Consider the following 18534-nt stretch of genomic DNA (forward strand, 5'->3'; position numbering starts at 1 on the left):
GCAGGCTGCGCGCGCAGCTGCCAGCGTGGAGACGGGGGGCTGATGGCGGAAGCGGGAGTCCGGTACCGGGAGTGACAACAGGATATCGAGTGTGGGAGGCCGCGCCAGCGCCCTTGGTCACCCGATCATCTCTTTAAATAAAAATAAAACAGGCCGAAGCGACTATCGAGATGGAAACGTCCTTGGAGAAGGTAGGGAGGCTGTCGGTGACTGGAGGGAGCTATCCTGAGGCTCTGGGCCTGTGCTGTCCTGGGCCGGGGGGGCGGGTGTCTCTCTCTCTGAACAAACCCGGTGCTGAGAGTATGTCCAGCTCCCGGCGTAAACACCTATCCCCACCCCCGCCTTGTCCTCTCACCACGCAGCTCATGACCCAGGTGTGTATATCCAGCTGCTTGTTTCCGGGTGGTGAGCCCCACAGGCTGCGAGTTGTTTGGAGTCAGATTCAGTGGCAGTTTAATTGCTCTTGACTGTGATTTTTTTTGTTTTCAAAGCTTCAGTCTCCCCTTGCTCCTCGTTCTCTGGATTTCCCAAAGCAGGAAAGGCTTTGAGATCACATCAGCGCGTCTGGCAGGTAGCACCAGGAAAGAGTCGAAAACAGAGTTAAGGTTTCAGGTCTACCCCCCTCATTATAGAAGCTGGGTATGCACAGGAACTCCACCAACACAGTGATCAAAGCTGAAAACACTTTACACGGATAATGTTTGTCTTATGCATTGATACTTGTTGGATTTTATTCATTCATGAGTGTTACCGTTCAGGTATGCATTTGCTATCCATCCCGCATTTGCAAAGCTGAGCCCACTTCTGTATCATTGCAGTCAATGTGTTGTACGAACACCAGCACTTTTAGGAAGGGGGTCCCAAGATTTAACCAAGTGGCAGTGAAGGGGCATAAATATATTCCCTAGTTAGGATGGTGTGTCGCTTGGACGTGGAATTTCCAGGCAATCTGAGATATCTGCTTTTATTATCCTTTTAGGTAGTAAAGGTTGTGGGTGTGGAAGGAGCCCTCAGTGAGTTATTACAGTGTATCTTGTCATGGGTAAATACTGCTGCCTCTCTGCATTGGGGTGGAAGGAGTGAATGTTTGTACATGTGGTGCCAATCAAGTTGGCTGCTTTGCCCTAGATGGTGTTAGTGAGGAGTGCAGATGCTGGAGATCAGAGCTGAAAATGTGTTGCTGGAAAAGTGCAGCAGGTCAGGCCAAGGAGCAGGAGAATCGACGTTTCGGACATGAGCCTGAAGAAGGACTCATGCCCGAAACGTCGATTCTCCTGCTCCTTGGATGCTGCCTGACCTGCTGTGCTTTACCAGCAACACACTTTTAGCCCTGGATGGTTTTAAGCTTCTTGAGTGTCAGTAGAGCTGCATTCATCCAGTAAATGGAGAGCATTCCATCACATGCCTGACTTGTGGCTTGGAGATGATGGACAAGCTTGGGGGGAGGTGTGCTGGCAAGGGTTGGTGCAAGAATGGTATGAATTGACTTCATACACAGCCTCTCGGGACACTGTGTCCTTTGAAAGGCATGTATTTTGATTATAAACTGAACAGTAAAGCCTGGTACATGCAGAAACCAGTTTGAAGAGATATAGTCTTAAAATCCAATGCTGAAAATAGAAAAACAATCATTCTCTGTTGTGTTTGATACTGATTCTGGCGTCAGATGTTTTAAAAAAAAATCACTCTCAGACTTCGCTGGCTAGGCCAGCATTTGTTGCCCATTCTGAAGTTAAAAGTCAACCCCATTGCTGTGGGTCTGAAGTTATATGTAGGCCAGACCAGGTAAGCATGGCAGTTTCTTTCCCTTAAGGACATTCGTGAACCAGATGAGTGATTCCTGATGAAGGGCTCCGGCCCGAAACGTGGATTTTCCTGCTCCTCGGATGATGTGCTTTTGTAGCAACACACTCTCAATTGTCTTCCAACAATTAACAATGGATTTATGGTCATCATTGGACCCTCAATTCCAGATATGTATTGAGTTCAATTTCAATCTGTCGTTGGGGGATTTGAATCCAGGTCCCCACAACATTACCTGAGTCTCTGGATTATCCGTCCTGCAGTAATGCCTCTAGGCCATTAAATTGTGTGCATTTCCATTTATCTTCAAAATGTGTGTGGAGTGGAAGGGTTTTAGCTGACATATGTTGCTTACCTAGTATGTTAAATGTGTATAAACAGAAGATTACTGAGGTTTCAAAAAGGCAATAGAATCACTATCTGAATTTAACTAGTGAGAAATAGACATTTGTTGTTATTGAAGTTTTTATTTAATAATACCTCTGTATTGATTGAGCTGAAAGAGAAAGCTCGAGAATCACTATAAGTCTTACACTTCTTCCTTGTTTGAGATTTTGAGATCTCTAGTTTGAGATTGACTTTTTGGGATAGGAGAAAGCTTGTCTACAAATGCTTAATTCATTTTCAATTTAGTTTTAGAAAAGTCTTTTGCCCCATAGTGAACACAATGTCCAAACACACACATTTTAAGCAACGTTTGAGTAATGTTGTTAACTGACCAAGAAATGTTCATGCAAGGAATGCAAGATAACTTTAGGACTGTGGTTTAAAGGTTGTCTTATATGTCTTACCAAATTCTAGGGGTGTACTGAACTGCATGAATAATTGTGCTACTTTTATTAAGAGTGTATAACTTTGATTTCAAATATAACTCAAATGTTGCAACAAAACTTTGAGCATTTGTTTTAGGCTGGGAACTGCAGGGTGTTACATGTGGAAATTTGAGTTTTATTTCAACAGTCCTGTAACAATTTATTGTAATATCTGCCAGTACAAATGATTACAGATGAGTTGGGCTTGTTTAGCCAAAAGGAGAATGCCTGTATTGGATATTTTGTGCCTAAATAGTTTTGAAACCCATGAAACCATTTGATTTGTAAATTTTGATAGATTATTCATATGGTGGGCTCTTTAATATGCACAATTATTTCAAAAAATTGCTTGAATGTGGAGTGGAAGGGTTTGAACTGACAGCACATTGCTTTTTATGTTAAATGTGTATAAACAGTAGATTATTGAGATTTCAAAAAAGCAGTAGAAACTTGAGTTTCTATTATTGACCATCATTTTAAAAATCAACTAGGAGGCGTCAATTCTCCTGCTCCTCGGATGCTGCCTGGCCTGCTCTGCTTTTCCAGTACCGCACTTTCCAACTATCGTTTTAAAAATGTCTTAATGAATTATGTAGTGCATTAAGAACACCTTACCCTGGAACACAATTCTCTTTAAGTAATTAATTAGAAAGTTAGCATGAAATTTGAATTTTATGCTCTCTACCTCAAAGTAGAATTTGTTGTTTTGAACAGTCCTGCTGTAATTGAGTAGAAGCCTTGCTTACTGTTTAATTGTATGTTGGTGTGGTAGCTAGTGTTTGTTATTAAACTAGTTCAACCAGCCCCATGGAAAAGTGTGAGACTGAATTCATCATATCTGTAAAGGTAACACAGTGGTAAAGCTCCAGCTTTTGATTTATCATATTCAGTCTCGTTCCCTCATGTTTGCCCTGCTCAGTCTATTTTACATGTAACCACAATGCCACATTGTGTAGTTACCTCCTGTTTTTCTCAAGGTAACCGGATAATAGCAGTAAAAGATGCCAGCTCAGTTTACTGCCACTTCTTGAGCAAGCCATTGTTTAAAAGAACATCCCCTAAGTAAAAGTTACATTTTTCAGTTTGACCAATGAATTTGAAATGATTTTCCTCACAACTTTACCTCTGTACGGAAATGTTAAGTTTATAAAGTTCAGTGAGCTCATTGGAGCAAGTTGTATTTTTTAGCTCAAGGCCTGTTGATCAATTTCTGGCATTTTTTCATGCTTTAGGGTGAAAAAGAAAGCTTGGTCCTCAGTCAATGATGATTACGATAGTCATTTTAGACAGTCCTGAAGTTTTACATGTGATATGTTTCACCTTGAGGCAAAACCTCACGTGTAGAAATTGTTATATTGCTTCTGCAGCACATTTTAATTCATCACAGAATGTTCAACCACTTGCATATCACATATTTACTTCATGTCATAGTGTTCCTATCTGTTACCTGACTGAGATGGTCCCTAACAACGATTTGCTAATGATTCCTCTTGGTTTGTCTGTTCAATTTTATTTACATTAATATCATCCAAAAAATAAGATGAAAAATATGTGTCTATTTACTTTCCCATGCCCTCTTTTCTCTTTGGCCCAACACTCCAGTCTGCCTGTTATATTTCAGTTCTGAAGGATGGTCAACATTCAAAATGCAAACTTTTCAGTTAACATCAGTGGGGAGAACTGATCTCTTATATGTTCCCAGCATTGTCTGCTTTAGATTTCTGTATTTGTTTCACTTTTACCTCCTTTAACTCTTCTGCTGCATTTTGTTTTCATTAAATGTTTCAGTCAAAAGCACTATAATATACTAATTTCATGAAATACAAATAAATTAGATCTGCAAGTCAAAATCAGGTCACTGTGATCCCACTTCTTATTCTTAACATTTTTCACAATCCCAGCCCCAACTCTGTGTATAACTGGATGACTTGTGTCTTACCTCAGTCTCCTCTTTGTCTAGCTGCAGGTTTAAGAAAACCTCTGCCTCTGATATACTAAATTAGAATTAATTTCAAATTTAACCTATATTTGTCTGTAGCTGTTTCACATTTCTTGAAGATATGCTTGATGAAAAAATATACTTCATGGTGTAAAGAACATTTTTTTTTCAAATTTCATGATAAAATTACTATTTATGTAACTTAATATAAGATAGATTTCCAAAAAAATGAAACCAGATGGATCCAACACACCACACTTCTACAGATTACCCATAATTCACAAACTAGGAGCCCCCTCAGGCCCATAATCTCGCTACCTGGAAACACCAACTTATAGACTGGCCAAGGAGCTATACCAAACACTGAGTAGAACACTCGCACCACTCCATCCAGTCCACCCAAGAATTCCTGAAGACCATCAAAGACACCAAGATAGAAGAGGATGAAATAATTGTTTCCTTTGATGTAACAGCCCTGTTCACATCCATCAACATCAACCTGGCCAAGGAAACACTGATGCCTTACCACCCACTTCACTTTCAACAACAAAACCTACAGACAAACCGAAAGTCATCACTAAACGAAACAAATTCGAGGAAATCTTCAAGACCATCAATAATACCCTTACTGGCACAAAATTCACTAAAGAAGAAGAAACAACTACAAACTGCCATTCCTAGATGTCGCAGTAGACAGAACAGCAATGGGGAACTTCAAACCAGCGTCTACAGGAAAACAACACACACTGATCAAATACTGAACTACAAAAGCATTCATCCCAACACCCACAGAAGCAATCATCCCAACATACACTACAGCACTGAGGAACTCCGCAGAGCGGAGGAAAGTCACCTATACTGTGTACTCAAAAAGAACAGGTACCCAATGAACACAGTCTGCTGATTTCTCAGCAACAAACCCAAACAAGCAGACAAAACATGTTCAGAAACCCTAGCCACTCTCCCCACATCAAAGACATCTCAGAAATGACTACCAGACTACTCAGACCTTTTGGCATCATGGTAGCCCACAAACCCACCAACGCACCAAAACAGCAGCTAATGAACTTGAAAGACCCTATACAGACAATAAACAAAACTAATGTAATTTACAAAATGCTGTGCAAGAACTGTAACAAACACTACATTGGACAAATTAGCCACCAGGATATATGAACATCAAATAGCCACAAAATGACATAACCCATTCTCACTTGTATCATTACATCCAGATGAGGAAGGATACCACTTTGACTGGGACAACACATCCATCCTAGGATAAGCCAGACAGACACTCACAAGGGTGGTAGGTGCCTGGAACGTATTGCCAGCAGAGGTAGTAGAGGCAAGCATGATAGATTCATTTAAGATGTGTCTGAACAGATGCATGACTAGGTGGGGAGCAGAGGGATACAGATGCTGAGGAATTGGGCGACAGGTTTAGACAGTGGATTTGGATTGGCTCAGGCTTGGAGGGCTAAAGGGCCTGTTCCTGGGCTGTAAATTTTCTGAGTTCTTTGTTCACAAGAATTCCTAGAAGCCTGGCTTTCCAACTGGAACTCTATCAACAAACACATTGACTTTGATGTTTGACAAGATATTTATAGGAAAATGCATGTTACATAAAGGTAAACTATTTCCATTGATTGCCAGTTCTAGAACCAAGGATATAGTCTGAAAAATGAAACGGACCATTCAGTGGAGATGTTAGGAAGCACATCTACAAACAGTAGTAGATGTTTGGAACTCTTCTACAAACAGCAGTGGATGCAGGATCAGTTGTAAATTTAAAATCTGAGATCAATTTTTGTTATTAAGGGGTATGGGCCAAAGGCAAATAATTAGGCCACCAATTAGCCATGATCTCTCTGAATGGTGGAGCAGGCCTAAGAGGCTGGATGGTGAACTCCTATTCCTATGTGTCCTCATTTTGAATATTATCAATCCTCCTCTCATCCTCCTGTTTACTGAGGAGAGATGAATCTTTGTTATTACTTTTTACTTTAATCTGCCCAGACCCAATGAGCCGGAGATGTAGATATTTGAAACCTATAAGTTAGTTTACAACTCTGGTATCAGAAAATACTACTTGTTTAAATATGGCTAGTTGCATGTCGTATATGCAGTTTATAATATAGCAATCTTGTCTATCAAGGTGTCAGCCATTACTCAGTTGATGGCATTCTGGTCTCCGAGTCAGACGGTTGTCCGTTCAAGACCAACACAGACTTCAGGACTCAAATCTAGGGCCAGTGCTCCAGTGTGATCCGAAAGGAGTGCTATGTTTCAGATGAGATATTTAAACTGAGGCTTTTATTTTACTTGAAAAGGATAACATTCTTGTTGTTTGTGGAACTTGCTGCTCATAACTTTGCCATTTTTCCAACATTACACTTCAAAAGATCTTCATTCTATGGGTAGACCATTTCAGGAAGTCCTGAAGTTGTGAAAGGCACTATATAAATGCAGCTGCTTCATTCCATAAATACAATTAACTGAGACACCTATTCATACCACTTCACACATTGAACATCCTGCATGTAACAACAAATCACAGTCAAACATTCTTTTTTAATACTATTGAGGATGGTTAGATGCTATAATCAGGAAGATTTTAATTTTAACTAATGTAAATAGGAAAGATGCTGTCGAGTTTCCTGTATCATTAAGTGTAATGGCTTTCAAAATGCTGCCAGAAAATTATTGTCCTCCATCTTAAAAAGTCATTAGAAATTAAATGAGAAATTTAATTTAGCCCAAACATTTACTTAATGTGCAAAAGTGACTTTACAGAATGACCAGAGATCTTTGGGATGCACTCAAATCATAAATGATACAAATTTCCTTATAATATATATCAAGTTACTTCTTTTTACTCTAATAATTAAATGTCCCGAATAATGCTCTGTAGTAGCAGCTATGGTTCATGTTCTAACTGCTAACATGCTGTCCAACAATTTCATGCAAATTTTGGTATCATAAATATGAATTATTTTATGGATCCATAGATATAAAAACTTAGGCTGCCTTTGTCAAAATTAGTAATGCTTTGATTACATCACTGGAGTGGCATTGTTGCTTAACAGTTTTATTCTTAGTTATACCTCACTCATTTTAAAGTAGTTTCACAAATGCAAAGGTGATATTAGAGTTCAGAATCCCAATCAGTTCACTTTAGTATAGTGTGGTACCCTGGAGAAGGTAATCTTTACACTGACTAGAGTCAGATATCTTGTTGAATATAACTCCAGAATAGTGTTTTTTTTTTGTTTAATTTAACTGCCAGGAGCAGCATTATGTGCATGGACTGCGCTGCCTGATGAACCTCATAATTGCAGAAGGACAGTAAAAATGAAGACCTGGTGGCTGCAATTTAATATTTTGGCATTTTCAGTGTAACATCATAGTGGGCGGCACAGTGGTTAGCACTGCTGCCTCACAGCGCCTGAGACCCGGGTTCAATTCCTGACTCAGGTGACTGACTGTGTGGAGTTTGCACGTTCTCCCCGTGTCTGCGTGGGTTTCCTCCGGGTGCTCCAGTTTCCTCCCACAGTCCAAAGATGTGTGGGTCAGGTGAATTGGCCATGCTAAATTGCCCGTAGTGTTAGGTTAGGGGTATGGGTGGGTTGCGTTTCGGCGGGTCGGTGTGGACTTGTTGGGCCAAAGGGCCTGTTTCCACACTGTAAGTAATCTAATCTAATTTCAAAGTGTTTAATGTGTTGGCCAAGTAATTCAGAGAATGTATCATTACCCGAATATTTTGAGCAGATAAATGTTAGAATGGAAAGCATTTCTTCAATGGCATTAACTATCACTTTAATGTAAGTTGTATATGTGTTTCTTACTTTGAAAGATTGCGATACTATGGCATACTGCTCAGTGCTTTTAATAATGTAGGAGAGGGTTTTGTGGTTTGGTATTGAGTGACCATATTGAAACAGGAAACCTTGTATTGTCACCAGGATAATTTAATACAATGGTATAATAAGCATAAGAAAATAATAGAACATTCAGCCAGTCAGCAAGAATCCTAAATAATCTTTTGGAAAAAAAATTGTGTACAGATGTTTTGCACAAATGCTGCTACATCTTATAATGTTGCAACTTTTAATTGGAACTCAGTATAACTGCACCTAATTATGTGGGTGAGCAACATAAACATCAGATTGAAACGCCTGTACATATTATTCTGCTTACTGATTGTCACGGGGCATTGTGGTTTGTGAATCAGTGACATGCCAGAATTGATGGAAAACTCTTGAGCCTTGCTTACCTGAGATGAAGGACCAAGGTGCTCCAAGTTCTCATCAGAGACTTGCTACAAGCTGAAATAGTTTATAACAATCTGTACAATTAATTGGTGACTGGACAATGAGTTCCTTGCATCCGTTCCTCCATGAGTACATTATAAGCAAGATATGGGCATGGCAGACACTGACATTGAGAGCTGGGAGATGGTCACTGATGGCTATCGCCTCTGAAGGTTGACTTTTTGGAATGGTATCTGAAGAGACAAGCAGAAGTGAGCAGCTCAGCTGAGTGAGAGAGTGCCTAGAGAAAACAAGAGGCAAGCCAGTTGTGCACCTTCTGAGCTCACTGTCCATTCTGTGCAGCAAGTGTAACAGAGACTGCTACACTGGAGTGGGACACAAAGCAGCAACCACAGATTGTTTTCACCGAGTACTTCATTGTATTGACTATTTCATGATCTACAGTTATTTGTTTTAAAAAAAACTTACATTCAGTTTTAAATTAAGTAATACTATTATATATTTTGAAAGGTTAAATCAATAGTTTTATTGGGCTCTCAGTGGTTAGCACTACTGCCTCACGGCACTAGGGTCCTGGCTTTGATTCCAGCCTCTGGTGACTGTGCAAGCTCTGTACAGACATTCTCCCTGTGTCTGCCTGGGTTTTCTCCAGGTACACAGGTTTCCTCACTCAGTCCAAAGATGTACGGGCTCGGTGTGTTATCCACGGGAAATTTGAGATTACAATGATAGGTGGGGTGGTGGTTGGAGAGCGGGTAATGGGTCTGGTGGGATATTCTTGGGAGGGTTGGAGTAGACCTGATGGACTAAAAGACCTCTCTGCACTGTAGGGATTCTAGACTTCTACATGCTCCACAATGCTCTTTCTTTATTGTCATAACTTATATCAAAATTTCTTCTTATGGCACCAGCTGCTAATGTAGGTCTTATGATATTGATTTTTTTTTAAGCTTTGCTTCTGTTATTGATTCATATTTTTACAGCAGCTTCCTGCAACATTCATAACATCCAGACTACTACAGGCATTATATGATCAAAATGATCATCATTAAGCTGCCATTTAGGCAATGTTTTGAAATACAAATGATCGGGGTGTGGTGATAATGCAGAGCTTTGTTTTTTTTCTCTTAATTGTTCCTCTGCCTCTAATGTCTTTAAGATTAGATTGTATGATAATTATCATGTAATTATATATACTATTAACTTTACATATAATATGCAGGATTTTCCCCGTATATTTTGTTTTGCACTACATACTGTACCAGAATTTAATTTGATTGTACTTAGGAGTACTAGGAGAAATACTTAGTGTCAGATTGGTTCAGTGAGACTGTGCCACTCCTCCGTATTACAGAAACCTGGTTACAAAGTGACCGAGGTTGGAAAAGACTACTTCTAGGATACGCAACATTTTGAAAAGACAGGCAGAATGAGAAAGGAAGAGAAGGCACCCGATAGTAAAGGTGACACGAGGATAGGAATAAAAATTAATATTGGCTCAAAACATCAGCGAGTAGAAAACACAAATGATGTACAAATATAGAGGGTAACCAAAGGATTAATAAGAGTGAGGAACTTATGGGTAATTAATAGCAGCAGAAGAAAAGTATTAGACAAACCTAAGGAGCTAAAAGCTGACATACTGAGAACCTGAATGTCTGTATCCTAAGTTTCAGAACCAGGTAGCTGTCAGAGTGGATAAACTGGTTATGCTTTTCTGACACTCCCTAGATTTTAGAATGATTTCCCCCTCCCGCCCTCCCTACCACAACCACCAGACTGCAAAGTTAACAAATGTAACACTCATATTCAAGAAATGAGGGACAGAGAAAATAAGTGTGAAAGTTAAGTGTCGTGACTCCTACTTTACAAAAAGTAGGTACATTTCAGAAAAATTTTATTGACTCTGCAAATCTTTGGGATACTATATGAATGCAATTCTTTTTTAAATTTAAAATATTCATTTTTCATTTTGTTTTGCAGATGGTAGACCCTACATTAGCTGAGATGGGGAGGAATCTCAATGAGGCTATGAAGATGTTGGAGGACTCTCAAAGGTGAGTTTATGATCTGTACCACTTTAATAACTTCATAAAAGAACCTTTCTAAGAGTGGCATAAGAAGATAATATGAATTTTCTTGCCTTCAGGGAGGAAAGAGAAAAAAGTAATAAGTTCCCTCGTTGTAAATTTAAATTCTTTTATTTGTTAACAATTTGTTTCATTCATCAGTTCCTGAACAATCATGCTCAGTGAGTCTTGCACAACATTAGAGTTGTGGAGTTGTAGATATTTAGGAATTATTTTACAGTCATTATCACTTCATTACGACAGGACTAAAATGAAATATTAGAGACCAGATTACATCAGTTTATGGCAGTTTAAAGTAATCTATCCATGGTATCTTTTAAAAACTGTTAAGGACATATTTAAGTTTCTATTTTATAAATCATATTTTGCCTATGTACAGTCAGTAGAGCCACTGCTGTTTTTACAGGATAAGTCTCAAATTTGTAATGTCTTCAATTTTTATAATCAAACCAGGGAAGCAGAGGAAGAGAGAGAGAAGAAGAAATATGCCAGAAAAGATATTCCTGGACCATTGCAGGGCAGGTAAATTACTCTGCATATCCTTGTGAAGGATCTTCATTATTTGTTATGCTGTTTATTTTTTCCTTTTTTTTGCAATACCTTCCTATTTAACTTCCATTTTTATATACCACGATGATACTATTGGAGGCCTAATTTGTCTGCCAAATTCTGGATTGTTAGTTTTACTTCAGTTCTTTTCATTTAGTTTCTAAGTGACTACAATTACTCCTTTGCGAAGCTTTTTATTTTGAACTGCATTTTATTGAATACTTGCCATTGTTAAATTTGGAAAGCTATTTTAAATGTATTTAAATTAGCCTGCTTCTATTTAAGGTTTTGAATGAGAAGTGCTGCCCCTTTACTACTTAATGCGATGTTAAATAATGCAACACTACAGCAATATATATAATTCACAATGAAAGTATCCTTTTTTCAGAGAGACATAAATGTGCTTGGGCTAAAATTGTACTTCATTATTGTATCACTCCCAAATAATGGAAGTTCACCCTCACTACTTGCAACAATAAAATATAGATGAGTTTGTAAAAATACCACTAGCTGCAAAAGGAATCCTTATATTGTAGATCAGCTTAAAGGTTTTACTGCAAGATACTTATGTACTGTATTCTAAAACCTTTAATAATTGCGTCATGCTGAATAATGCTGCATTATTTATTGTGGGGTTACTGGAAATCCAAGACTAAATAATACAAAATTAAATCTCAGCACTCCAATCTCTCAAAATAAATTTCCAATGTAGGAGTAAATACTTTTAATTGTGAAAGTGATTTTAATTGAATGTAAGTTTATTTTATGTTTAAACACAACAACATTTTTTTTCTAGTGGACAGAATATGACAGCTATTCTTCAACTTGTACAGAACCTTATGCACGGAGAAGATGAGGAAGAATCACAGTCCCATCGGTAAATAGTGAATTTTAGAAGTGTAATTGAAGGAATAAACTCACGCTAACACATATATTTGTGTTTAAATATCAATGCAGATAAATAAAGAACTGTGGATGCTGGAAATCTGTAATGAAAACAGGAATTGCTGGAGAAACTCAGCAGGTCTGATAGTAACTGTGCAAAGAAAACAGAATTAACCTTTCAAGTCCAATGGCCCTTCTTTAGTTCAAGGAATTCTCCAGCAATTTCTGTTTTGTTTCAATAAAACATGCTTTGTGCTTACTTAGTCAGAGTTTGAGCTTTGCTGTTGATACTGTCATAAGGTTAATATTAGAAACATATTTTTTATGAAAAAGTGCCTGGAGAAGGTCAAACAAATTGTATCTAGGAAATGTGCATGGTTTTATGCAGTGTAGCATCCTACAACACATCTGAGGAGTTATTGCTTTATTTGGTGACAAAGTACTGCAAATTTGTATGCTAATTCCTAAGCTGCAATAAACCATTTTCTTAGTAATAGCCGGAAGCTACAGTGCTTCCTTCAACACTGGATGGTGTAGCAGACTATTTCAAAAAGAAATGAGTATCTTCTGCATTGCTTTTTAAGGTGAAGGAAAACGTAAGTTTTGAGTAAATTGTGTTTTTGGTGGAAAATAAATTTAGGGTGGAGAGAAATGGAACAAATACAATGGTTTTATACCAATGTATTGGAAGCAGAGCTGTTTTGAAGCTGACTTCTCCAGATCATCGTAATTGACTCAGGTGAACTTTAATCCTATATTCTTTCTAGAATTCTTTCACCTGTATAAATGTGCGCATCCCTTTGCCTCACCTGTTGCTGAAACCCTCATTTACTCTTCTGCCACTGTTCAGTACCCTCCAGGCCGACCTTGCCCCACTGCAGAAATTTGAGCTCATTCAAAATGCTGCTCCCTGCATTCTAATTTGTATTAAATGCTTGTCATTCTTCATTATTTGTTCCAGCACCTCCAACTTATAATTTTCTTTATTTTTGTTCAAAACTTCATGTATCCTTTCTCCCTCATCTCTGCATTCCCTTTCAGCGTTAAACTATCAAGACTCTGCTCCTCTAACTCTCATCTCTTGTTCCTCTCACACATCCCTTGACTTCTAGTTGATAGTCAAAGAGTGTAGTGCTGAAAAAGCACAGCCAGTCAGGCAGCCAGCTGAGGAGCAGGAGAATCGACATTTCAAGCATAAGCCCTTCATCAGGAATGAGCTTCATCTCATGTGCCTCTCACATGTCCTTTAACTTCTAGTTGGTCGCTTTACTTTCGAGGTTCAAAGCCCCTGGATTTCCTCCTAAAATCTTCTGCTTTACACCTCCCTTATGACTTAGATTTTAAGCAGTTCATAATAATCAATCTCTTTGGCTAAACATTTGGTTGACCCTCCTTATATTTTTGTCTTGACTTTCTACTTTAAAGATGCCATATAAATGCAAGTTGTTGGTATGTAACATGTGATACTGTGTTATTTTTAATCAACTTGTTCAGCCATGTTGTGACACATCTCCAAGGTAGGTGGGACTTGAACCAGGACTTTCTGGTTCAGAGGTACGGACAATACCATTGCCATAAATACTTCGTGGTGCAGCATAGAGTCATACAGAACAGAGACGCATGCCACATGATTTATGTCTTTCAGGAGAAGGAGGCACAGATTTGGGGTGATAAGTAACAATGATGGGACAGTTGTGGTTAGTTATTTCCCAGATAGGATTCATTTTTTTTCCCATGGCCATTTGATGATCACTAATTAGTTTTTCTCCCCATAGCCTTCAACCATGCTGCTCAGTGTTATTTATCAGCTTATTTACCTTACTGCCAAGTCATGTGAGGGGAAAGTGCTTCAGTATGCTGAAAAACATATCTTTTAAACTACACATTCATCAGCAGGAGTTCCTTCCATTACAAACACTTAACTATGATCTCTTTAATTCTGAAGAAAGGTGACCGGACCCAAAATGTTAACTCTGATTTCTCTCACAGATGCTGCCAGATCTGCTGAGTTTTTCCAGCAATTTCTATTTTTGTTTCTGAATTCCAGCATCTGCAGTTTTTTTTTATAATTTGTTTTGTACGACATAACAACTTGAGATATAACCCAACTTTAAATAAGACAAGACCTTCAAATGTACAGGAGACTATGATTCATAATTCATATGGACACTGTACAGAAGTTTTGTATCATCTGATTTCTTTCCCTGAATCATACTTGTGCATTCAAGCTCCACTCAAGGACTTGAAGACACAACCTCAGCTGCCCATTTAATGCAATAGTGAGAAAGTACTACATTATATGAGGTGTCACCTACCTATCTGGCATTTCAGACAGGTATGAAAGATCCAATAGTTCTATTTTTAAAAGGGTTTTGTTTCTCATGTATTTCAGCTGATATTCCACCTTCAATTAACATTCCCAGGTCATTTGTCTAACCTATATGAGCCTTCACTAAGTGAAAGTTGTTGACTTGCACATAACAACCATTTCTAAGTAATCCATTATGCATGAAGTACTTCCAACCATTCTTGTAAGTTAAGTTGCTTTATTGATGCTCATCTTTCTTTCTAAGTATCCAGTAAATGGTGTGTAGAATAAAATATCTTTGATTAAATTATGTATGTTAAGCTTAATGGTTCAATACAAACTCAGAAAATACTCTACACAAAATATTAAAACATATTTATCAGTGCAATGTTTCTGGAACACCAGGCATGGCTACTATTTTTGTGTTATCAGTGTAATTTGGAATAAACTTATGAAGTGCATATCTTAGTGCCCAAACTTTCATTAATAATTTAAATTAACTACAGGTGAAGTAATGATACTTTGCATATTTTGAAAGGCACTTAATTCAATTTTGTCATGTTGTTTGCATCTTGGTTCAGAACCTTAAGAAAATTTGTGAATAATTAATTAAATTAGTCAAGTTCTTTAATTTTGGAAATTGACCCTCAATGTATCTAGTAAAATATTAGCTTTGTAATCTCATGATACTATATTATTGAAATTCAAAGATAGTTTTTAATTACTTTGATTTGTAATTTTTAGAAGCATTTTTACCTAGAAGAACAACTACTGTAAATTAATTTGTAAAATTCTATTGTATTATTTTCAACATAAAGATACTGACGGTTTCAATGCAACATTAATTTTATGGTGAATAAGATGGAAGGCAGTGTAGTGTGATGCTGTTCCTAAGTTCTCCCATGTTTTACAGAGAGCTGTTTAAACAAAAATAAAGAATTCTTATCCCTTGGAAGAGCGCAAGAATTATCGATTAGTCAAATAGCCTCAGTGGGTTTTACCCCCCCCTCTCATGCCTGTTCTGGTTGACAGCAATGATAGCTTGAGAGCATCACATTTTTGACACATGTCGCACTTCCTAGGAAAAGGTCAGCCAGGATGCAAAAGAGGATACGTGTCCTCACAGGAGAATAGCACATTATCTCATTTATTTATTAAAAATGACCAGATACAATTGAAGCAGTTTTAGCATGTTCTGGGTACTTCCTTATCTCTTTGCATGCTTTAAAACTGTTGGATTTCAGTTCTAATTTTTTTGATTGGACAAAGTTTCAGCATTACAAGGTTATATAAAGACTGAAAACATTTTGATGAACTCTGGAGGCACAACAGAAAAACATTGCTGAGAACGATTGGTCACTTTTGTACAGTACATCCAATGCATTCAGTCTGAGAGGTGTTTATGCTCCACACAAAATTCCTTTCACTTTACTTCACCTTACTTTATCAGCAAATCAAAGCAGCTCTGATATTGTACTTAACTTTTTAAGTGTATGCATAGTACTTAGCCATTTATAGATGAGCAGCTGCTTGAAACCTGGATATTTCATCCAAGTATTTAACCTAGAAATGTGAAGTAGCTGGGTAACTAGTAACCAGTGCTTAATATTCCAGGAGTGTCCATGAATAAAGAGAACTGGCACCAGTACTACTAATTTGTGATTCTTAATTTTGTACTGTATTCTTCGTATTTTATGCCAGACACACAAGATTTCCAGAACTGATTTATTTGGAATTTGTGTTCTGGTGAATTTTACAAGGTGTGTAAAACATAGGACTAAAAGTTGCAAATCAGTGAGGTTAGAAGATTGATAATAGCGAACTTCATGTGGATTCCAAACATTTGATATTGAAACATGAGGTATTGGTTCTATTGTATCCTTAATGGAAAACACTGGGAAGGGAAAAGCAGGGTAAAATATTTTGAGGGAGAATATCTGTACTGATTTTGATGCTTAATTTATACTAAATTGGAAATTTGGGAAAAATAATGTTAGCAGTTGTACTTTGATGAACTTGCTCTTTCGTTACTAGTGTATTTTGTTTTAATGTGTACATTTCAATATGAGAGAATTTTCTCCTGAGAGCTGTTGGCAGATTTTAATGATCTTTTTGTGTTTAGCAGATTACAGAACGTTGGAGAGCAGGGTCATATGTCCTTGTTGGGTCACAGTTTAGCAGCGTATATTTCTGTGCTGGACAAAGAAAGATTGCGAAAACTGACTACAAGGATTTTGTCAGACACCACACTTTGGTTATGCAGACTTTTCAGGTAACAGTTTCAACCAATGCAAACCACGTGTTACTGCTCGGTTTAAGATACCTGAGCAGTGATGTGGTACAGCATGTTACATTTCATTGTTCTCCCTCAAGGTGGTATGTGGAGTATGTCCTTTTAATTGTGTTGGCTGTGTCAGAAAATGATAAAGAGGAAAAGAAAGGTAAGGAGAGGTGGACTCTGGATGAGAAAATAAATAATTTAAAAGGAAGCCCAAAGGCCTTTTATAAACCTGTGTACAATAAAAGGAATGGCAGTACCACTAAGGGAATTAAAAAGAAAAAAATCTTGTAGAGGCAGAAAGCAAGGTACTGAATGAATATTTTGTATGAGTCTTCGAGAACAATGTTAATTATGCAGCAGAGAAAATGGGAGAGTAGATTTGATAGAATGAAAGCAAGTAAAAAGGAAGCATCAAGTAAATTGACACCATTCAGTTATAGAATGATCAGGTGCTGATGGGATGCATCCCAAGGCATTACACAGGACCGTTGTCAACCAGAGAGTGACATTGAGCTGTGTAAGAAGATATTGGTTCAGGATTACCAAAAGCCTGGTTAAATAGGTAGATTTCAAGGATTGAGCAGGCTTAGCTGATATCTGGGTGGTGTCAGATGATGGGAGAATCTCAAATGTTACAGCATATTTTAGAAAAAGGGAGAGAGGGATCCTTGTGGTGGCCAGTGGCCTGAAAGTCCAATGTAATTACTGCAGACTTGGGTCATAGAAATAATTCATTTTTGCTTGAAGAAGCATGGGTTAATGAGAAACAGTCTGTTTGGATTCTCTTACTAACCTGACTGAATTTTTTGGAGTATGGAGTCATTTGATAAAGTACCACTTAACTGACTAATTGGGAAATTATAAATGCAAGAAATTAAAGCGATGCAGGTAACATGTGTAACTGGCCACGGCAAAGGAGGCAGTGATGAAGGAACATTTCTATGACTGGAAAGAAATATGCAGGGGCAGGCATTGGGACCATTTCTTGTTGTGTATAAATGACTTGGACACAAGGGAGAAATATCTGAAAGTTTTGCACAGCCAAAAAAAAGGAAATGGTCATGTGATGAGGAAGAGTTTAGAAATTAAAACAACCGAGATTGGTGAAGTGCGCAGGTGTGTGGCCGTTGCAATTTAAGGTGAATAGGTTTCATGTATTGCATTTGTGAGGAACAACATGGACTGACAGGATAATCTAAATCCTAACAGAGGCTTTCCAAATCTTTTACCAGTCACAGATTAAGCCTTGTTCAGAATGTTCTATTCTGGATACTATACTTGTGAAGGATGTGAAGATCTTTAAAGGGGTACATTGGCAGATTTTCAAGATGATGTGAGAGATATGGGGCTTCAGTTATGTGGGGAAACTGGCGAAGCTGAGATTGTTCCATTTAGACTGTAGAAGCTTAAGGGGAAATTTAGTCCAACAACACAGCACCTCTAAAACATCCCAAAGCACTTCACGAGACCATTACAAAACAAAGAATGACTTTGAGACATGAAAGAGATAGTGAGTTAGGTGACCAGAAGCATGGTAAAAGAGGCAGATTTCAAGGAGTACCTTAAAGCAGAAAGCAGAGGAATATTGGAAGGGCT

General features: G+C 38.0%; 1 protein-coding gene across 3 annotated transcripts in view; it reads left to right on the plus strand.

The window, feature by feature from the left end:
* pdxdc1 (pyridoxal-dependent decarboxylase domain containing 1) overlaps positions 1–18534 on the plus strand; it is a 59482-nt gene continuing 40948 nt past the window's right edge. The window contains exons 1-5 of one of the 3 annotated variants that reach the window (XM_060840435.1): positions 1–191; positions 10809–10882; positions 11369–11437; positions 12261–12341; positions 16780–16929. In XM_060840435.1, the coding sequence (XP_060696418.1) occupies positions 171–191; positions 10809–10882; positions 11369–11437; positions 12261–12341; positions 16780–16929 (395 nt within the window). In that variant the 5' untranslated portion in view covers positions 1–170. Of the gene's footprint in view, positions 192–10609; positions 10701–10808; positions 10883–11368; positions 11438–12260; positions 12342–16779; positions 16930–18534 lie in introns of those variants that run through there. The other 2 variants (XM_060840436.1, XM_060840437.1) reach the window with 2 other exon arrangements.

Source organism: Hemiscyllium ocellatum, chromosome 20 (genome assembly GCF_020745735.1).
Source record: "Hemiscyllium ocellatum isolate sHemOce1 chromosome 20, sHemOce1.pat.X.cur, whole genome shotgun sequence".
Classification (NCBI taxonomy): Eukaryota; Metazoa; Chordata; class Chondrichthyes; order Orectolobiformes; family Hemiscylliidae; genus Hemiscyllium; species Hemiscyllium ocellatum.